At 58.6% G+C, this 21,234-nt stretch overlaps 2 protein-coding genes across 2 annotated transcripts; one reads left to right on the top strand and one right to left on the bottom strand.

The window, feature by feature from the left end:
• Positions 1–3,396: 3,396 nt before the first annotated feature.
• Positions 3,397–6,168, bottom strand: LOC104475906 (BPI fold-containing family B member 6). The gene is made up of 7 exons (XM_086761078.1): positions 6,145–6,168; positions 5,684–5,854; positions 5,411–5,478; positions 4,926–4,980; positions 4,336–4,399; positions 3,576–3,652; positions 3,397–3,435 (listed from the first exon to the last, which is right to left on the bottom strand). The coding sequence occupies exons 1-7, from the start codon at positions 6,166–6,168 to the stop codon at positions 3,397–3,399; spliced, it is 498 nt and encodes a 165-aa protein (XP_086617204.1).
• A 7,190-nt stretch (positions 6,169–13,358) lies between these two features.
• On the top strand, positions 13,359–19,103 carry BPIFB2 (BPI fold containing family B member 2). Its single transcript, XM_086760520.1, has 16 exons — positions 13,359–13,380; positions 13,983–14,099; positions 14,362–14,461; positions 14,748–14,855; positions 15,019–15,156; positions 15,596–15,641; positions 15,808–15,868; positions 16,106–16,197; positions 16,316–16,492; positions 16,840–16,881; positions 17,013–17,177; positions 17,432–17,499; positions 18,001–18,046; positions 18,280–18,343; positions 18,432–18,508; positions 18,784–19,103. The coding sequence occupies exons 1-16, from the start codon at positions 13,359–13,361 to the stop codon at positions 18,850–18,852; spliced, it is 1,392 nt and encodes a 463-aa protein (XP_086616646.1). The 3' UTR covers positions 18,853–19,103.
• Positions 19,104–21,234: the final 2,131 nt, after the last annotated feature.

Here is a 21,234-nt window from a genome sequence, read left to right as displayed (position 1 = left end):
GCGGGGAGCAAAACAAACAAGGTACGGTTTCTGGTGACTTCCACCACAAATATTTCCCCAGAGATGTCAGGGCTGGGTGAATCATTGAGCAACGCCCCATGGGTGCAGGGGCAGACTTGGCTGGCCCTGGGTGCCAGCCTGCACGCCGCTGCCTGGTTCTGTACCCCATCCCTTCGGGCTTGCTCTTCTGTCGGGGTGCGGACATGGCCACAAAGTCATGCCCTGATAAAAAACTTTTTTTTCAACGAAATAAAATTAAGATTTTGACTGAAAAAATGTGTCACTGGCACTCCTCACTGTTAGGTTCTTCTACAGCTCTCAGCGCTTTACCCCAGCAGCGGGGACGTGCCTCACATTCCGGGCGGTAAATGAGGGACGGGGCAGCACCTGTCTCCATGTGCAGACTGTGGAGACAGTAACAGCCGGGCACCCACCGTCCGGGCCAGCAGGACCTGCCCAGCGCTCCCATCCTGCCGTGCCTGCAAACTGCGACCTTACCCAACGCCTACCAAGGCCTGTCCAGTGACCTGAATGGCTCACAATCCATTCCATAACTGAGGAAAAGGAGGTGTTGGATTGGGAAGGAGCAGTGACAGCACGACAAGGTGTATCGACCAGGTGTCAGGGCTTTACTGAGCTGACAGACTCTTCGGAGAGATCCATCAGATCTGGAAATGCCACGCTGGTCTAACTGGTCACGGCGTTATTTCTAGGTCCATCTAGGTCCCCAGAGCCCCCCAAAAGAACCGGAGGTGGGATATGCTGTCACGGGGAGATACTGGTGATAGGATGATGCCATTGACCATTTGTCCAGGCCCTCATCCTCTTGGATTTCTGGCCAGGTTTTTTGTACGCTGAGAAATTGTGTCCCACCTGGTCCATGTGGCTCATTTACTGCCAGATAATTTACTGCTACAGGCAGGAGAATAAGGAGAAAAACTTCTGAGCCAAGATGTCATGTGCACCCTCGGCCATGACGTCTTTTTCCCTTTCATCCCGTCCTGGCCCCAGCCACCGGCACCGCACGGATACGCGGAGCCGCTGCCTCGAGCTGCCCCAGGGCAGCAGCAGTTTGGGATGAGAAAAAGAAAACCCTTCCCTGCAGGCCAGAGCCCAAATCTGGTCCCCGCTTGAGGATCACGTCCCGACACGCACAGCCGAGGCTGGCGGTGGCGGAGGGGAGGATGCACCAGCCGGGGGGATGCGGAGGGGAGGACACGCCGGCCAAGGGGACCGCGGTGAACTCTTCACTCCCCAATGTGCTCGTTAACAACGGGGGTGGGTGGGCTGCTCCCCAGCTCTGCAGAATAATAGCACAGAAAATGCTTACTCAGAGCTAATACTTTCTGCAAACTTGGAACTAAGTATTTCCAGCAGATTAGCCAGCTTTTGTCACACATTAATTCCAGCTTTAAAAAATCTCCTTGCTGAACGCCAGGGAAGGGAGGGCAAAGGGGCCAAAGTACCCAAGGAGCTGCCACTCTCCTTGCAACCCGAGCAGCCAGGCCCCAGGGAGCACAAAGCCGGGCTGTCAGGGTGAGATGGTGACATTTGATAAGCGCCTTAACGAGATGGTGTTGTGTTATCATCCCTCCCCATCCCTTCATGTGTTGGGCAATCGTGCTAGGAAACTCGAATTACCGTCAGGACAGAGCGGACAATGGTCAGCACCGAGCAGAGGGGTGCTTGGCACCGCGGAGAATAGCGTCCCACCAGTGACCTTTCGCGTGCAACAGTAATTTGGCTGCTGCCGAGCACAGCAGTCTGACAATCAAATATTTCAGATAAGCCGAAGTAGGTTCCCATAAAGAGAATGGCACCGTGAGGTCCGGGTCTTGCCAAAGCAACGCTCAAAGCCCCAGGAGCACAAAGCCAAATCGCTGCGCGAGGGCAGAAAGGCAGAGTAAACCCCGTGGGCTTGGCCGAAGGGAGCAGAACGGGACGGGTGCGAACAGACCAGGTCACCTGGAAACGGGGATGTGAGGGCAGGTGGTGAGAGGCACCCTCGAGCCGCGTTACAGATGTTGGCATCAGTGAGAGGACAAGTGCAGGCAAGGTGAAACCACCAGCCCTGGTTCAAAAACACAAGGGTTCTGCTCCGCTCTCCCCTTGGTGGCATTGCCCAGGCGTGGCCCTCCTGCCCGAGGACCCCCAAGCCAGGGCTCCTTCCTTCCTCTGGGACCATTAACTGGGAGAGACCAGTACATCCCGCGCTGCTGGGAGGAGCAGAGCCGCCGGGGTCTGCACACAGCTCCGGGGACACCATCAGTGCCTGCACAGGTCCCAAGGCTGCACCTCCACCAAGCACCCTGGTGCATCAGACCCCAGTGACATGGCCGTGCTGTGAAGCAGCATCGTTAAATGTTTCCTGAAAAATTAACCAGGTGCCCCCCGAGATCGCCAGCCTTGATTCCTCCTAGGAGGGCTGCGTACAGCCACTTTGATTCCTCTTTTTTTTTTTCCCTTCTTAAGGGAATTCAGGCTCAAACTGTTCTATTGTTTATTAGCTAACGCAAGAACACTACGGGAAATCTCTTTAAAAATGTGCTTGGCACTGACAACGTGTGAAGTGCAATGGAGGGAGAAGGCACCAGAAGCACCCGTCCCCACAGGGAGCTGGTTTTGGGGCTGCGTTCCTCGCGGTCTGGCAGCGCATGAGAGAACAGACGCAGTTCTTGGGGCCTGCCTCCCTGCGAGGTGTTCCTGGGGGCAATTTCTTAAAAACACAAAGATCTTCTCAGAGATCTCCTTAATTCTGCACCAGCTACCTGCCACCAGGAGAAACCATCCGAATCGATGAAATCAGGACCAAAGCTGTTTATTGACTTACTAACGACAGGTAATTGGCCAGCAGCCAGTGATCCGCACGCTTGGGATCAGTGTCTGCAGCGCAGCCGAGGAACCGTGGTGCAAGGCACTCTGAAAGGTTAACACACACGGAGAGGTCTCAACGCCCTCTCTAACACCTCCCAAGAAGTCCTCATTCCCTGGCACAACCGCAGACCCCCTCCCCTCCTCTCACAGCACGCACGCCCCAGGAGCTGGGGGTCCCCTTCCTGCACCCCTCTCCCACAGGAGATGCAGGGGCTGCACCCCGCCAGCCACCCACACTCCGCTAATGCTCGGGCTCTTTCTGCGGCAAATGCCATTTATTTAGGGCCAGTCCCTCCCAGAAACACCACCTCTGCCCAGACACTCCCGGCGAGCTCCACTGGACACACGGCGGGCCAGTCTCATCGCGGGGCAATGGGGTCTTTTTATTTCAGCTTGTGGAGTCACACTATCGAGGAGCCGAGGCAAGAGGAAGCAGCGCCCCGGGAGCCCAGCAGCCTTGCCACTCCCTCTCCCACCCACTCCCCGCAGCGGCGCAGGGCTGCGGCCATACCTCCCTGCGCCTCAGCTCTCCACGACGGGCACGTCCAGCAGCAGAGCGTTCTGCAGATTTAAAAATAAAAAGCAGACAGGCAGGATTTGGCCGTAGCTCCCGCACCCAGAGGTGACGGGCCAGCAGCCCCATGCCCAGCGACGGCCGGGGTGCGGCAGAGGCAGCGCGCCGGGGCCCTCTCCGTGCCTACCTGCAGCCCGCTGACCCGCGCCCCGCGGTAGGCGATGCCCAGCAGCTCGGGCAGGGGCAGCCCTGGGCGCAGCGCCCCTGGAACGAGGGGAAGACACCGTCAGAGGGGCATCGCCGGCACTGCCCCGCCCGCGCCCAGCAACGGCCTTTGGGAGTACTCGGAGAGTTGGCACGGTGGGGATTCCTGGGTTTGTGTATTTTAGCACAAATAAAATCTCTTCTTTTGGCTTATTTTCCACAAGTTATGCAGACAAATTGATTGGCCGGGGAGGGGATTTTTAGGCTGTTTGGCTGTTTTCAGGCACAGTAAAAAGGGATATGTCAATGATTTTTGGAGACTTTGGAAAGGCAAAGATCTCATGAAAACTGTTCCCAGTTGTTCATGACAACCGGTTTTGATTTTGAGGACAGGAACAACGTGCAAAGAGGCTGTGGAGGAGAAGCCCACATCCCTCACGGTGGATTTGTCCCGTGCGGGCCAACCTCTCCGGCCTGGGAAGGCGTGGGCGCGCCGGAGCCGTGAGCGGGAGGCATTGCCCTCCTCCGGCTCCCACCGCAAACCCCGCCGCTGCAGAGTGGTCAGCACGCGACTGTCCTGGCAGGGTCACTCGCAGCCCCGAGCGCAGGCAGGGCGCGCGAGACCGCCCAACTGTGCCCGTTGCAGGGGAATCAGAGATACCAACAGTCCATAGGAAACGAAATGAGAGCTGGTTTCCCCGTGCAGACAGCAAATCCACGGACAAAACCGTAGCCGTGCTTACTGTTGATGAACGGCACATAAGCCACGTGAATAACATCTGCCAAAACCGCTTTCAGCGGACGCTCCTGAAACACAGAGAAGTGGCGTAAACCGTCCATCTCCCCACGCGCCAGCAGCCGCCCGCGCCGGGCTCACCCCGTCGATTCCCCCAGTCACAGGAACACGGCAAAGGTCGCACAGCCCAGTGCCCAAACGCTGCCCGCATGAGCCCCCGCACACCCGCCCTCCCACTTGTCTCTACCCCAGCACTGGGAGAGCGATTCGTGGCCAGAACTCCCGCGGGAACAAACACGGGGGTCACAAGCAGGGACCCCTTCCCAAGCAGTCGTGCCTGTGGGGGCAAATGCTTTTGGCAGCTGATTTGTCGTTTCTTATTCCTTGAAATAACGTTTTGATCTTCAGCATTCAATTTGGTTTCGTTTTGGTTTTGGGTTTTTTGGGTTTTTTTTCCCCTCAATAAATCCATTACTGATAACACGAGCAGCAGGAGGGGGCTCCAGGGAGTGAATGCCCCGTACAGCATTTCACAAACCGCCGGCGCAGAGATTCAGAGCAGCAGCCCCAGCCCCGCGCACAGCACAGCCCACCCACCCGACTCACATCAAACGTCCCGAGGGAGGAGGAAGCCAAGGCTGCCCGAGACAAACTGCAGGGAGAGGACAGGCAGGGTGTTACCCCCCTCCCGCCACACCGCAGGGAGCCACCCTATCACCTTCAAACTCCTCGCCGGACCTCCACCTCCAGCAAACCTCCCCCTGCACCAGAGGTGCCGTGGCCCCCAGCCCCACCCGGGAAGGGGCTGCTTCCCACCGCGAGCGTTTTCCCCATCCTGGACCAACGTCAGCTCTTCAAACTTAAAGAGCAAAAAAACCCAAGCAGGTTTTGGGTCAGCTGGCTTACGCCACGCTGACCCTCATCTGTTTTCAGGTGGCGGTTAGTATAAATTGTACAAATGTCACGCGGAGGCAGCCAGGGCTCCTTCGGAAAGCGCGCGGGGGAGACGCACGTGGCCTCCGCAGCAGCGCAGGGGCTGTCACCCTGCTGCAGGTGGCACCGGGGACCAGCGGCCGCCTTACCTCTGCAGAGCCAGGGAGAGCTGCAGCTTTTCTTCTGCCACGGCAAACTGCGCCTCCAGGCTGCTGTGCTGCGCGGGGAAAAGGAAAGGGAGTCCCTGCTGGGACCCCAGTCCCCCCACCGCCCCAGCCCCGCGGGACCCCCCAGCCAGGCACCTTCCCCCATGTCCCTGCCCGCTGCCCCCATTGCTCGCTCCGCTGCCAGTGCGGGTTTGCTGGCTCAGGGCAGGGACGATCACATCCAGCCCTCACCAACCGCAAAAGGCTTCAACTCACAACATCCAGGACAAAAAGGGACTCGGGAGCAGAGTCTGCTGCAGAAACGCAAAACTCGGCGGTGCTGAAGAGCTGCACTGAGCTTTGGTCCGGAGTTATGGTCACCACCGGTGCTCCCGCTGCTCGCATTTCAATCACCACTGGCTGCGATGGAGGCAGAGCCCGGGAAATCTGCGGAGAAGCAAAGCAAAGGGGTGAGCTGCCCTTCCCTTCCCCGCTTGCCGCTCGAGGGATTATCCTGGTGGGTGCTGAGCATCCGTGACATTTGCCAAAGCCCCTGGGAGTCAGCCAGGCTGCTCCATGCTGCTCAGCCGTATGTCCCGTAAATAACGTTGTTAATAAAATTTGACCCTGGGGAAAAGCTACCCAGCACGTCTGTGTGAACGAGAGCAGCTGTATCTGCTGCCGTACATAGCATGAGATGACCCGCAGACTGGTAGGACCAAGCACAGTCCACCCACCTCGGGGATGAGGGCTCCAAGCATCGTGGTCACCAGCGGGGGAAGCCCAAGAACCTGTTGAGAAAGCGTCACAGGGCAGGGACTCAATGCACTCGCTTGGTGGGGGGGTTAACGTGGGGAAGGGAAGAGGCACAGACAGCACACAGATCTGCCTTGAACATGGGTGCAGATTTCTTTGGTGAGCTCCTGAGGAAAATCTCAAGCCCCAGCCACCCACCATGTCATTGCTGATGTCCAGGTTGAAGGACGCCTGCAGGACAGAGAGCTCGGCACTCAAGAAGCCTGCAGAGAGGATGAGCTGGGTAGCAGCGTCGCTCTTCGGGGGCAGAGAGGCCAGAGATAGCTGGTCCGTGGGAAGGTCAACCTCCTTTCCCTCCTTTTGGTGGAGAATGGTCTAAAGGGACCAGGAAGAGGAGCCACGTCAGAAAGCACAGGTCCATTCCAGGACTGGCATTTGGACCACGTACGTGGTACTGGATGCTTCGCTCTGTAGTCTCAGCATCAAAACGGAGCAATAAACCCCCCGAACGATGAGCCGAGAGGGGTGGCTGGGCGATGTAATGCAACCAGCACCCGTCTCTACCCCCCCCCAAAGCCTCTGCTGCCCAGGGCTGGGAAGGACAACGCCGCTCAGCAAACGGACGTCGGAACCATCACCGCTCTGAGGTCTGGCGCGAGGCAGCAGCACTCACCTTCAAATCCAGCTCAATGAAAGTGTCAGTTGTCAGTGGGGGGTTCAGCAGAGCGTACTGGAGGGTCCCAGCACTCCCGAGAGGGATCTTGGCTGTGAAAGCAAAGAGGGATGCTTAACCAGAAGGCTCTGTGCCGCGGGGAGAGCGCTCACCAGCACCAAATCACTGTTCACCAGCGCCATGTGCCATTTAGGGCTCTGGCAGGCTCCTGCCTCCCCGCCAGCCTCCGCGGTGCCAGGCCCTCCCGGATCTGCACCAAGGAGTGGGGGGTGTTTTTGCCTGCTGTGGGGTTCGTCCCCGCCCAGCCCGGGTCAGGGCTCGTCCGATTCCCGGCTCTCGGTGGCAGATCTGCGCTTTCCCCGTGCCAGGCGGAGGGAAGGAGGTGGGAGGGTGGACACCAACTTACAAGTCAGGTTGCTGAACTTTGCATTCACGAGGTTGAGCACTGCGCTGACGGCTGGGCACAGCTGTAGGGCGAGGGGAAAGGTGTGAGAAAACCTCGCACGGGGGCTTCTGGTGGGAGCGGAGCTTCGAGGCTGCCGGGCCAGCGCAGCCCCTGCCCTGGAGCAGCGGGACCCCCCACTGTTAATGACAGCCTTCCTCAGCTTTCTCCATCCCTGACTGAAGGGTTATTCTGGAATAAACCTGCCCTAAGCAGAGCGAAGAACAGGGCCAGACCCCACCGCAGATATCTGACTAAGCCAGACCAACTTTACAACAGTGTAAAGTGGTGGCAAGCCTGCCCTTCCACGAGCCTTCGTGAGCAAGCATGCCCAGCACCACGACCGGCTCTGCCTGAGCATCGACGTCAGCTCTGCCCAAGCGTCGCGCCCTCGTCCCAGCCCGGCAGGCGGCTTTGGGCAGCGGCAGAGCCTTTGCTGCAGGGGCTGGCTGCATAAAACCAGTGATTGACCAAAACGCTCCCTTTTACCAGCCGGCAAGCTCCTTGTGCAGCAACCCTGTGACAGCGCAGCGAGGAGGAGGAGGAGGAGGAGGAGGAGGAGGAGATCTCGGGAAACAGGGATGGGAGGAGGATGGGACTCACCAGCCTGGGCAGGACTTTCTGGAGGGTGCTGTCCAGGAACTTGCTCATGACTTTGGGCAGCGTGCTGGGCAGAGACAACTCGTCAGCCAAGCACGCCGTTAAGCACATAGCAATAATTGTTGACTGAAGATCAAACAGCAAGAATGCCAAGTGCAAAAGAAACCCATCTATCTGGTGTGGATCGAGCCAAAACGCCCCTAATGTCCAACAAAAGGTATTTTCTCTCTTTACGAACCTTTTCTCAAGAATGCCATCTTCTGGCTCTGAATACAGCTAAAGGTTTCCGTGGCTAGCAGAAGCTGTGATCCCCCAGGGATACAGCACTTAACTGGGGGCTGATGCAGAGGCGAACACCACGTGCAGTGACAGCGACAGAGCTGGCCTGAGGGTGTCCGTAACTCACGGCAGTGTTCCCGGTGGGAAAAACGGGCAGGGAGAAGCATTGGTGTTCTGTATAAACCTACACCCGGAGACAGAAAGCTCGAACAACGCTGCTGTCTCCCTGTTGGGAACGGTTAACATTGGGAAGCCACTGGTGCTGTCCTTCGGGTGGGCACCCACCTGCTGGGGAGGTTGGTCTTGACGCTAACGAGCGCGATGCGGCAGCTCCCGGGGCTGAACCGGGGAGCACCCACGGCGTCGGGCCACAGCTGGCTGCCGGCCGTCAGGTTTGCGGCCAGAGCGATCTCCACCTTTCCTCCTGTGAAGCTGCCCAGAGCAAAGCTGGGTCAGCGCGGGACAAACCCCCAGCAGCGAGCGGGCCCATGCCAGTGCTGTCCCCGCGCTCACCTTTTCCCAGCCATGGTCATTTGCACCAGGACGGCCATGAGGAGCCCCGAGCCCAGCAAGAGCGCCAGCGATATCACTGGGGGATGGAGATCTTTCACCTTTAGCCTGCAGAAGAAAAACAGAGGAAAATTGGAGCTTGCAGGGCAGCCGGGGTGGGCTGCTTATGTCAAAGTCACCTGTCACTAATATTGCCATCACCATCTTCATTCTTCTACTTCTTGTTTAAACTTTCCATCTAAAACCACTTTTAAATTCAGAAACATCTTTCTTCCTAACAAAAAGATTGCACAGTTTAATTTTGGGAGGGGGAAAAAAAAAAAAAAAAAAAAAAAAAAAAAAAAAAAAAAAAAAGGGTGTTCAAAGTATCTCCACGCTTTTACCCGGAACAAATCTGTGGGCTGAAGGCCCAGCTCTGACCCCCCAGGAATTCTGGGGTTCCCCCAGGATATTGCTGACCAAAGCCGGGCGCCCCGCCTTTGAGAGCAGCCCCCTCGGCACACAGAGCTGCCGCGGCCGGTGCTGCAGCAGGAGCTGACGCGCTTTGTTGCCTTTAAGTTATAGTTTCTCTGAGTATTTGTAGACACGGCCATGCAGAAAATCACCGGCTTTACCACCACGCTTGTTAGCGGGGAGTGATTCGTTTCTGCCTCCGGGCTGCCGCTTCCCAACCTTCTGCTTGAATTTCCTCAGCCCCGGGTTCCGGCTCGTGGCTCCGCGCTGCTGAGCATCACTCACCCCGAGATGCCTCTGATGGCTTTGGCGCTTGGCTTTTTTTTTGCGGCTTCCTCTGCCATTTTCTGCAGAACATCGCTCCCGTTCAGAGCGGCGGAGACGGCTGGAAGATTTGCACAAGACAAAGAGTTTAGCACAAAATCCGCAGGGAAGAGCACCTACCTGTGCCAGAGGGCAAGGAGGCTCGGCACGCCCCGCCGTACCCTGTAAAACATCGGTACTGACAGATTCCCATCCCAACGGCACCAGCAGGACCGTTCGCGTGCTGTAAATTCGGATTACCAGCAATCCCTGCTGTCCCTGGGCAACGGCTGGAGCTCGGCGGGCACGTGCTGCGCACACTTTGTGATTTTAGACGTGAGGAACGTGTTCAGGGTCCCACCCTAACACACTGCACACCGGTGAGACCGCAGGCGTCAGGGCATCACCGCCGTGGGGTCCTGCTTGCAGCATCCCGCACAGGACGCACGCACCGCAAGGAAGCGGCTCCGGCAGTGGATTAAGGGCAGCTCCCGGAGCCCGCGCGCCCGGCGGCCCTCGGTGGCTGGGATGTGCCTGGGAGCGCAGGCTGCGTGGCAGCGAAGGGCAGCTTCCCTGCCACGACACGGCTGCCGCACCGCTGCCCGCTTATCTGCACAGTCGCACAGGCTCATGCCCACGCACGGACGCTGGCGTGGCTGAGCGCTTACCGCGGTCAATCGTCCTGAGGTCAATCCTGATGACAGCTCCTGGGCCAGCAGCTCCTCCCGGCCATGCCAGCCAGCCACCGAGGAGTAAAACGCACCAGATCCCTGACATCCTGCGTCCGGCACAGCTGCTCACGGGGCAGAGGCAACAGAGGCTTGCGGGAGTGTGCAGGCTTCAACGGGGAGAGAGACAACGAGCTGGAGATGGGTCCCAAACCAGATGCCAAGGGCTAGACGCTGCGCTCACGCTGGAGGAAAGCGAGCAGGGCTCCGTGTCCATCAGAGCTACACCAGGCAAAACACAGGCTAAATATGAGAATCGCTCCCCAGCACTGAAACCCCTGAATACCCTGGAGCAGCCCCATCAAGAGGTGCCTGTGTCCTGCACCACCCACCCAAGCAGAGTGCTAAGCCTTCTTCTTCCACGAGGACCAGAGCTCCTCATGACACCCAAAACCTGCCGCAGGGAAAGGGCTGGAGCTGCCCAATGGAGCACGTGGCCCGTGGGGTCCCGGGGCCACCCCGAGCCCTGGCCCCAGGAGCAGCAGGAGAGCTCCAGGCTGTTGGCCATGGCGCAAGGTGTGACGACCATCTCCACGGGCTATGGACACGGCTCCACGGGCCTGCCCTGGCCTGGCCTCCCACTTCTTGCTTGCACCGGAGGGAAACAGCGTGAGCTGCTGCACCTCACCGTGACGGGCGTCCCGCGGGGAAGGGCCCTGCCGTCACCTCGCCCGGTTCTTCTCCGGCAGAGTCCTTAGTGGTTGTCCAAGCTTCACACCGATCTCCTGGAGAGAGGCGAAAAACAGCCTGTATATAAACCCTGACTGAGAAAGGGGGAAAATGAAAGGGCTGGGTAATTACTGGGATGTAACCTAATCCCCGAGTGCTCTGACATCCGCCAATACAAATAATTTCACTAATGAATTTGAAAATCCAGGTAAGCCCTCGAGCCGCAGGCACGTGCTCCCGGCAGGCTGACGCCAGCGCTCTTGCTCAACGCCCAGGAGGAGCCAAGGGAGACGTGCACGCCAAGTCCAAAAGAAAAACTCGATCTGTTTAATTACATGGTACAGACAGAAGTGGGGGTGAGGAGAAACCCAAGACATGTAATGGTAAATTCTGCTTTTGGAGACACCTGCAGAACTGCAGCTCTCGGGATGAGTGGCACATGGGATCAGCCGGTGGAGAACCCACTGGAGATTGACAATTTCAGCAATGTTCTTACTGGTTTCAGCAGGGTTGGGGTGATGGCGTTACCATGGCGGGGGTCTCGGGGCGCTGGTGGGACCACGGTGTCCTCTCCTCTCTCCTTCTGGGCACCCCAGCCAGCAGGACCCGGCTCTGGGAGTTCACTCTGGCGGGATCCGGCAGCACCGAGTAATTTATTTCTTATCTCCATGTCTGTATAAAACGTGTCATGAGGTTTAATCTGCCGGCTCCTCCCTCCCAGTGATGTACTTGTGGCTCTCTGCTCAGCCCAGACAGGGAGATTCACGTTTTGTCTGACAGGAGCGTAGGATTCACAGACAGCTCCCGACAAGGAGTGCACCATGCCAGAGAGACACTTTAGTGCTAGTAACTCCATCAGTCGTTACGCTATAAGCTTACATCTAACTGAGCCTCCACAGGGATCAGCAGGTCCGGAGCAGCTCTTCAGGAGGAGGAGATCCACCTCTGAGCACCAACGTGCCGCCCTGTCCCTGCTGCTCAGCCCCAGGCAATAGCGCTCCGCAGATCAATCTCCAGAATCGCATCGGGAGGAGCTGCCGGCATCGCTTAGGCTGGAGCAAGGTACAGCCAGTCCAGTCTCCAACCACTGCGCCAAAACACAGCACAGACTCATTTCTCAGAGCCTTTCCCAGGTTGTGTCCGTGTCCCTACCGATGTCAGACCCCGCGAAACACCTCCTGCCGCCCCAGGGGACTCAATCTGCAGGTTACCACCTTCCCGATGGATTTACTGTTCTGAACACATTTCTTGCCTCTAAAGGTGCTGCATACATCGGCGTAGACATGTAAATCCCGTGCTCCTCGGCAGGCTGCCGGACACGTATCTCCATACTTCCTCTTGACGCTGCTCTTTCGATGCCTCCAATAGAAACGCACCACGGGGCTGAAACGCTGCTTTTCTTGGCGTTTCTCTGCCACTCTGAGAAGGAAAGCAGCACAGCGTGGTGAGAGCCAAAGGCCTCGAACGTGTCGAGATGCACCTGGAACCCGTGCCCAATAACTCACCCCGCCAACGCACAAAGGACAATGGCTGCTTCCAGGCAGCAGGTGTTTCAACAAGCGCTGAACACCGTATCCCTTCGCCAAGGGGTTCAGATCGGAATGGGCAGCTCAACCCTCTCTGGAGGACCGGTCGTGCCGCAGAGCTGCAGTCACAAACAGCAGGGCAGAGGGAGAGGCAGAGCGGGAAGGAGAGCCGGGTGACACCATGGGGACGCGCCCACACGGCATCCACAGGCGGCCCACGCTCCGTCCTCTGGGCCAAACGGGAACACGAGGGACCCCAGGCGCAGGAGGGAGAGGGACCGTGACTCCCTCAACACTTTCACTGCTTGTAGAGATGTTATCAAAGAGGATGGACGGCGCCCACCATTTTTTCTGCCAGTTGTGATAAATATGGCCAGTGGTTTTGATTGGGAGTGGATTAAAGAGAGGAAGGAATTACTGCACGTGGGCCACTCCTGAGGTTAGAGGAGATATCTTAAAAAAAAACAAACCTGATCTTCTATCTGGTCTAAAACCCACTGAACCCAACAGAAACACTCCTACTGCCTTCAACAGCCATACCCAGGCCCAGCGGGAACGGAGGGTGGCCTTGCTGAACGGCCAAGACCTCCCTCAGCGTGCCGCACTCGGGTCTCATCCCTTCTGCTCTGGGCCGCCCGGCCGGGAAAGCGACGCGAACCGCAGCAGCTCCTCGCCGCAGAGCAAAGAAACAGAGCTGCGCTTTCCAGCAGCGTTTGGTTTCTTGGCACCCTCCACCCAGAGACCTTTCTTTGTGCTCCCCAGTAACACCACAACGAAGGCAAGCTGCCCCAGCACCTGCGGCTCAATATTTCACCCTGCTAGGTCAACGGCCCGTGCAATCAGGTATATGGGGAAACAATACAAAGGGCATATAAAACAAAGTGTCCACCCAGCGTCCCGGTCCCCGGCCCCCTTTGCCAGTCTCTGCCCCGTCAGCCCTGGTTGTGAGGATATATAAAGCCAGCACTCATCCGTGGTGTGGCCACGGCAAGACACGCACCGAGACAGAAGGATGGGAAGACTGACCAGGAAAGGTAAAGATGCGTTTGCAAACCGAGTAGCTTGCTGAGGCATCGCTTGTGCTCCCGCTGGGGCGTCTCTGGCAGGTCAGACCTCATCAGAAGTCCACTTTCTGCAAAGGCTGGTACAGAGATGTGTGTTTTCTGCAGGTTAAACTTTCTGAATTATTTCTTCTCTTAACATTGTCAGAGCCTTACAAACATTATCAACAGTTCCCAAAGGTTTTTTGGAGAGGTAGATAACACTTCCACCTTTATTTGCCTTCAGCCTCCTCCATAACTTCAACGCGTTCCTCAACCAGTTTCAGCTCCTGTTCCTTTGCTCGCTCTGTACCAGCTGTAGGCCGCCGTTCGCTCCTCGGCTGGCGTGACGCTGCTGCGAGCACCGCTCCAGCGAGCACTGCTCCAGCTTACCGGCGTGCAGGGGCTTTCCAAAGCTGAGCCTGCTGTTAGGGCTTCTGAGTCCCCAGGCACCACGCGAGAGCCGCGCGTCGTTACTGCTCAGACCTGACCAGCTCAGGACCACAAACCCGGCCCGGGAGTGGGTGCGCAGCTCCGCGCCTCGGCAGCGGGGCCAGGGCCATGCCGCTCTGACCGGGTGCCTCCTCCTCCTCCAGGCGCCAGCGTGGCAAAGCTCTGCACCCTGAGCGTCCTCCTGAGCCTCCTGGGCCCCGCTCTCGCCGCCGGGTCACCCGACTGCGGGGGCATCCTCACCCCGCAGGGGCTGAGCTACCGTAAGTTCGGGACCCATGTCTCCCGTGCCGTCGGCAGGGAGGGGAGGGAGCGGCATCTTTCAGTCCCATGGTGAAATACCAAACACTGTCACCAAAACTCATGTCATCAATCAGCTCGCTCGCATCGTGCCCTTTCTCTCGTGAGTTACAGGGGGTTAGCGAGGGATGGACGTGCCCCCCAGGCAGATTTTGGTCTGTCCATCGCTGTGTGCCAGACCGTGAGCTCCGGAGGGTCTCACAAAGCATCTGCCCTGTTTCACAGTTGCTGAAGTTTCAAAGCCACATGCAGAGACGGTCCTCAGGGGGGACCTCACCACCCCGACAGCCCCAGACCTGTTTCTCGGCTCCCCGAAGCCCGGCAGGTGAGTCCGCAGCTCCGCTCGCCCAGGCCTTGCTACCGGTGCCACCAGTTCAGGCTGGTGTTTGGCTGGCACGCGTCAAATATCGTCACGGAAGGCATTTTGCCAGCAAGGGTAAAAATCCTCCTGGAGACTAACACAGCTGAGGGCCTCGGTGCCAGAGCCACTGCCAAGGCACTGATTTATCCATGCAGATCTCGGGGACTCTGGGGGGTCTGCCCAGTGTGAGAGCAGCCAACGATCGCACACCAGTCTGCACTGGTCCCCGACACCTTCATTTCTGCTCCAGTAGGAACCAGATTAACTCCGTCAAGGTCACCGAGCTGTCTCTGGCGCTCATCCCCGACGCCGGGCTGCGGCTGAGCATTGATGTGGACCTCGGCGTCACACCCGCCCCGTGAGTGCTGGGGCCATGGGGCTGGGAACGGCCCAAGCTCCCGGCCGGAGCGATGGGGGCCGCATCCAGCACCTTCCACCTGCCTGTGGGAGCAGGGAGGCTGGGGCGAGCGGGACGGGAGCAGCCCCCGTGCTCCAGCCTCCGCCCCTCCTGCCCGGCACAGCTCGACCACCAAGGTGATGAGGCTGTCCATCCTGGCTGACTTCCACCTGGAAATGAACCCCGAAGGGAACCTGGAGCTGGTGCCCTCCGCCTGCCGACCCACGGTGGAGGAGACGCAGAGCAGTGAGCAGCAGGACAGGTCAACCCCGCGGCTTTCCTCATTATGGGACCTGTGGGATCTGGGGAATGGGGGAAAAGAAGAAACTGAGGCACAAGCGTTTCTATGAGGGAGGGCAATGTGACTGAGATCTGCTCACTGCCCTGAAGCTTAGGAAGGCTGCCACAAAAACTTCATCTTCACAGGAGGAGCTCTGTTCTGCTTGCCGGGCTGGTTTCCCCATTTTGAGAGTTTCGTTCTCTCACAAGGGAGAGGAGCTTTTAAAGTCGGGCTTTTAACGCACACCCAATGGCAATTCCTCAGGGGTTTAGGATTCCGAGTTCTAATGGTACTGAACAGAGGACAGGAAATAACGGTCACGCTGCCGCGGGAGGCCTTCTGGGTTGGGTAAAAGACACTCACCTCCCCTGCGCTGAGCTGCTTCTCGCCCAACTTCTTCCCTCCCGTTGTTTCCCTCCAGCAAGTCGTCCAGCCCAGACGTGGACAAGGAGATCGACATTGACAAGGTAAGATAAAGTCTGTAAAGGCGTGACGCAGGAGAAGACAAAGTCATATGGTTCTGTAAGAATCAGAGCACGCGGGGGTGCCACAGCAGAGGCGCTCGGGGCACGCCTGATGCTGGCAGACCCCCGTGTTCGCCTACCACCTCCCTTTTTGTTCTTTGTTCCACAGATTTGCCTGGAAGTCTCCAAGCTGCTGCTTTTCCCAAACGAGCGGCTGATGTCTCTGACAGGTGAGCCCTTGGCCATCTCTTGTTATGCCCACGGGCTTGTTTTGGAGCAGGTCACACGATGGGACGAGCTCCCACCCCGAAGCAGAAACCCAGCAGCAGCGGCTCTGCCGCTGTCATCTCCCCGGGGACCCGCTCCCTCTTCCCCATCCCTTTACTGGGGGAAAACCCGACGCATCCCAGACCCAGCCTGGCGTCGCTGGTCTCCCCTTTCTGAGCGTCGCTCTGCTCGGTTTGCAGCTCCGTTCCCCATCACACCCAGCTGCCAGCTCCAGTACCAGCCCCTGGCTGCACCCGTGTTCTCCGAGCAGGGAATCACCGTATCCTTGCAAGTAAGTCCTCGCTTTCCAGCACTCACTGCCCAGCTCCAGGCCTCGGCAGAGCTGCTCTCTCCCAGTGCCATGTGCCCTGGGACACTCCAAACTCCTCTCCTTGGCCGTGTCCCTGCAGACGACTTTCCAGGTGGCGGGGATGGCGGTCCCCCTGCCAGTCAGCCCCGTGCCGTTCAGCATGCCTGAACCGGCGAGCTCCAGCTCGTCCCACCTCACCCTGGCTTTCTCTGAGCACTTCTACACCAGTCTCTTCTTCGCCCTGGAGATGGCTGGAGCCTTCAACGTCACCGTCCCGGTGAGTAGAGCAAGCAAGCACGGAAGGAGTGGAAAATACACATTTGGCGGGACAGCCCTGCCCCATGAGTGGCCTGGAGGAGCCGCCTGCCCCTGCAAAGAAATGGAAGTCTCTGGCTCAGTGCCCACGGGAGCTGGAGCCCCTCAGCCCCAGGGTCCCAAAAATAGCACTGGTCTAACGACGTACAGAGAATTTGCTGTAGAGGGCAACCAGGACGCTGTTCCTGGTGCGCGCTGGCATGTGGGAGGGCTCCTGCACGTATCTGCCCGCAGCACAGCGCTCACCGCAGGGTCTGCACGGCCCCAGGCAGCTGCCAGCCATGTCACGAGCTGGGCTTTGTCTTTCAGAGCCCGCTGACCACCACCACCTTGGCACAGAAGATCACTCAGGTTCGTCGCTGTTGCTGTTGCCCCGAGAGGCACAGCCCCAGTTCGGGCAGTGTCCCCCGGCCACCTGCCCACCACACTGGGGACGCAGGGGCCAGCTGCCCTGCCCGAAATCACCCCCCCTCCCTCGGCAGATGGGCTCCCTCTTCCAGGAGGACCGGCCCGTGATGCTGCAAGCCGTGTTCCGGAGCTCACCTCGCGTGCTGCTGGAGGAAGGCAAGGCGGCCCTGCAGCTCTTCCTCACCGTCCACGTTGGGGCAGGATCGCCGGCCTTCCAGAGCTTCCTGAGCGTGAACGTGGTGAGTGTGCCCTGCGAGTGTGCCCCAGCCACGCATGGGCAGTGCCCCTCGCTCCGAGACCCGACCCCGCTGCAGCCATAGCGGGACGCTGGTTTAGCCTTTACCTGCCCCAGCGCTCGCAGTCCCGGGCGGCATTGGTGTGAGCAGCACTGCGCAGGCGGCAGCACGTGGATGGGTTTGTCGCATCCCGTTACTCAAAGCAGAAGCGGGACCATGCGCTCACTCTGCTCCCGCTCCGTCTTTTCCCCTCGCAGGACATGTCGGCAGGACTCCTCCTCGGCATCGCTGACACAAGGATGCTGATCTCCGCAGCGGCGATAGAGTAATGAAACAGCTACGCTCCGGTCCTCAAAGGGGACAGGTCCCGGTCACAGCAGGGAAAGGAGAAGCAAAGGGGTCCAGGGAATTTCTTAGCTTTTACGGTTTGGGCACTGCAGAGGTAGCTCTACCCGAGGGAAAGGGTGAGACTCCAGTGACACGGTTAGAGAGAAAAGTGGAAATGGCACCCTTCCACCTCCCACATTCGGCACAAGGGTGCGCCTGCCCATCGCTCCAGACCCCGTCCCGCAGCGTCCCGCGCCCCAGCACACCCTGCCTGCTTCAGCGGGGCCCCACAAAAGCCATCCACTCGAGTTTGGGGGATCAAACCACCCCCAAGCCCTGGCTGCTGTGCCCAGGGTGAGAGTCAGGCTCAGACGCGCCCAGGCACCGCGGCCGCTGCGGGACAGGCCCTGGGCTCGGCCACGGTGTTTGGGGGAATATGGAAGCCACTGCCTGTTACAAATCATTACCAGCAGCTCCTATGCTGTTCTCTGTTTCCCAGGGACATCGAGCTCAGCCTGGCTGCCTCCGACGTGGGTTCCGTGCCGGTAGGTGCCCGCAGCCACGCAACCCCCAAGTGACTGAGAGCGGCCGCATCCCCTCCTCGCGCCGTGCCTCACCGCGTGCACCAGCCCGCGCCCCAGCGCCGTCCCCCAGCAGCCCGCTCACCCTCAGCTGCGCCAGCCGGCCTCCATGCCCCCGCGCCGTCCTGCGCAGCCGGTACCAGCCAGGAGACGTTTCCTCGCGGTGAGCAGGCTGACCGTGATTTCCCCTTTGGCAGGCCGACCTCCTCCAGGAGTTGTTCTTGCCCGCAATCCGTGAGGAGGTGCCAGCCCAGATGAACGGTGAGGAGCCGGGAGTTCTGCAGCGGCGTACACGACGAGAACAAGGGCAGCACCTAGCTGGCAACTGTTTTTTCTTCTTTTTCCCCAGCGGTCTTGAGAGAAGGCGTATTCCTGCCCCACATCTCCAGCTTTACCTACACAGACGCCAACGTTGCGATTCACAAGGTGAGAATTGAGACATTCGAATTGCTCCCTGCTGTGTTTGATTTAAAGGGAACCCCGGAACAGCGCTCACCTCCCAACTCCAAAACAAACGGGAGCCCACTCCACTGGCCCCGCTAACCTGCGGTGCCGGGCTCCAGCCCCCTAAAGCGGTGCAGTGCCCCTCGCCCCTGACGGGAGCGGTGGCGGTGCCGGAGGGGCCGGGGGCCACGCAGAGCCCCGTGCGGTCAGAGGTGAGCCGCCAGCGCCATGCCCAGCTCTGTCCCTCCCCGGCTTAGGGCTACGCCTTGGTCACCTGCAACCTGCAGCTCCAGGCCAGGACCGGAGAGCGGATCACCGCGGCCTGAGTCGGTGCCCGGGGCAGAACAGCGGCATCACTCTTCTGTTGGCTCTGAAATGACGCTTTGTGTTTTGTCACTGTTGGAAATGTTCAAAATCTTTTTCTGGCCTTACTAAACCACCACTTTCTCAGAGTTAGGACACCAGCATTGCAGTAGCCACTTCCTCTTCCAGTCCTGCTCCTGGTATTTTTGTTGCACAAAGAATGGATTGTAATCACGTTCCATGCTTTAATTAAATATTTCTCTTTAATACCGCAGCTTCTGGTATGATTATTGACTTTTTTCCCCTCAACGATTCATATCTAAGGACAGATGAATTTTGCCCTGCTAAGAACTGGCACCAGTATCTGTCCAATCTTACATTTAATTACGGGAGCTTGGAAATCCCACTCGTTTGTAAGGATGCAAAGCAACCCCGTGCCTCTCAGCTGCGGAGCGATGCTGCCCCTACCAACAGGAGATCTTTCATCTGCTTCTCCTCCATTTCTCACGTTGCTATAGGAACATTAAGGCCGGTGGTTTTCCCTGGGTCAGGAAGAAGGGGGTGGGGGGAAGGGGAATCAGTCTGCACAATAGTTTCTAATTTTAGACTTGGAGCCAGCTGTATTTTCAAATCGATGCTTCTGACAGAGCTCAGCACAGAGAAAACGCTGACCCAAACCCGGCTGCCCACGTTCAGAGGGTGCCACGCACCCGCGTTTGTCGGCACTGGAACAGCCTTTCCTCTCCGTCCCGCCGGCCACACGCACCTCGCACGCCAGCGGCTGCTCAACCTAAAGCGGGGGCAAACCCGCAAAGGGCCCGAGTCCGGAGCAGAAGGGCGCGGAGCCCCCCGGCCGCCCGAGGGCTCGATCGCCCGGCGCTGCTGCAGCCGCCCGCGGGCAGGCGAGCGCGTCGCTGCGCCGGGGCCCAGGCAGAGCACGCGTCCTGCCCGTAAAGCGCTCCCCGAGGGTCACATTTCACCCACCGCCCCAGCCATGAAACCATATTAATTACAATTAATCACACACCCATCTGCTTTCCCCTCCAACGGCTGTACACATCGTTTCCAGCCTCTGGCGCTGCTGCAAAGCACTTCAAAGCTCCGTGTGTCAGAGACTCAGGAACGGAAGGCAAACAAAAGCAGCCAAGCTGATTTATTACCAGGAGTAAAACACCCTGAGGGTGTCTGTGCCCAGCCCGGGACCTGGCTAACGATTTTAGTGCCTGCAGTTGGCACCAGTGGGAACTGCTCCTAATAGAAGTTTCCTGGTAGAGTTGCAAGCGTTATTCTTTCACTAACACATCTTAAACCAGTTTCCCAAAAGGAACAAGCTAGGGTAGTAAAGAGATGTTATTTATTTGCCAGTGGACGTTCTGGCTCTAGGCTTCACCACAGGGCTCTGTGGGGTCACGGGAGCCGCACTCCCAACTCTCAGCCCCACGCACCCTACCCGGGGCCCGCCCCAGGCCGGGGGCAGAGACTGGGGGTCTGCTGCTTCTCCCTCCTGCCCCCCAGCATACTGAGCCCCCAGCGCCGCAGGGAACGGCCAGCGTTGTCCCCAGCAGGAGCTCTGGGTTCACCTGGAAAAAGAGATGTGAAAAAAGCATCGGTATCCGCATCTTTGGCATGAACAGAACCATCATTTTCCTGGGCAGCGTCCCAGGGTCCCGCAGGACACCTTCCCTTGCCAGCGGCACACAGCGGGGTGTGACAGTGGATGGCTAAATGCCGCAGGAACAGGGACGAGCCCCGTCCCAGCCGCCGTGGAGCAGCGGCAGGAGGAAGCTTTACCAGCTCCATCCCTGAGCAAGGGCTAGGGAGCCAGCAGCCCGGCGCGCAGCCCGGGCAGAGCAGCCGGCCCATCACACCCCCTCCGCTCCTCACCCGTAAAGAGATCTTCCATTGCGTCCAGGTGCCGTCACACCAGAAAATGACCATTTAGTGGTTTTTCCACGGTGGACAGAACTGTCCCCGTTCTCATTAGTTCTGATTTGCGGTTCCCACTCTGGATTTACTCCCAGCAGCAACCCAGAGCACTAGATTTATGAGCTGCAGAAGTAATGAGTTACAGCGAGGAGATGCTGCCATTTCCTTTTGAACTGGTTCCCCTGCTCCTGTGCGATAAACGATGCGACAGGGGCCAGGCGTGAGAGGAGAAACCTTTTCCAGATGCACAGGACGACTTCTCCGCTTTTCTGCGATCCCAGGCTGGCGCAGCCCCTGCTCTCCAGGTACACGCTTCTCAAATCAGACAGGGACAGATCACAGAGCGCTCTGTATGCCAGCAAAATGAATCCTTCCTGGCAAACCAGGAAATAAATAGATTAATACATATTTTTTTTACGCTGAGGGTGGTGGAGCACTGGCCCAGGTTGCCCAGAGAGGTGGTGGATGCCCCATCCCTG

Source organism: Chlamydotis macqueenii, chromosome 16 (assembly GCF_036417535.1).
Source record: "Chlamydotis macqueenii isolate bChlMac1 chromosome 16, bChlMac1.mat, whole genome shotgun sequence".
NCBI lineage: Eukaryota > Metazoa > Chordata > Aves > Otidiformes > Otididae > Chlamydotis > Chlamydotis macqueenii.
The sequence above is the reverse complement of the archived record's forward strand: the minus strand, read 5'-3'. Positions and strand labels throughout refer to the sequence as shown.

Excerpts from the sequence above, each read along its gene's own strand:
- LOC104475906 (XM_086761078.1), bottom strand. The coding sequence starts at position 6,168 with ATGCTTGGAGCCCTCATCCCCGAG. Across the intron at positions 5,855-6,144 it reads TTGGAGCCCTCATCCCCGAG|ATTTCCCGGGCTCTGCCTCC; the intron begins GTGGGTGGACTG and ends GCTTCTCCGCAG. Across the intron at positions 4,981-5,410 it reads CTCTCCCTGGCTCTGCAGAG|TTTGTCTCGGGCAGCCTTGG; the intron begins GTAAGGCGGCCG and ends CTCTCCCTGCAG.
- BPIFB2 (XM_086760520.1), top strand. The coding sequence starts at position 13,359 with ATGGGAAGACTGACCAGGAAAG. Across the intron at positions 16,493-16,839 it reads CCTTCAACGTCACCGTCCCG|AGCCCGCTGACCACCACCAC; the intron begins GTGAGTAGAGCA and ends TTTGTCTTTCAG. Across the intron at positions 16,882-17,012 it reads TGGCACAGAAGATCACTCAG|ATGGGCTCCCTCTTCCAGGA; the intron begins GTTCGTCGCTGT and ends CTCCCTCGGCAG.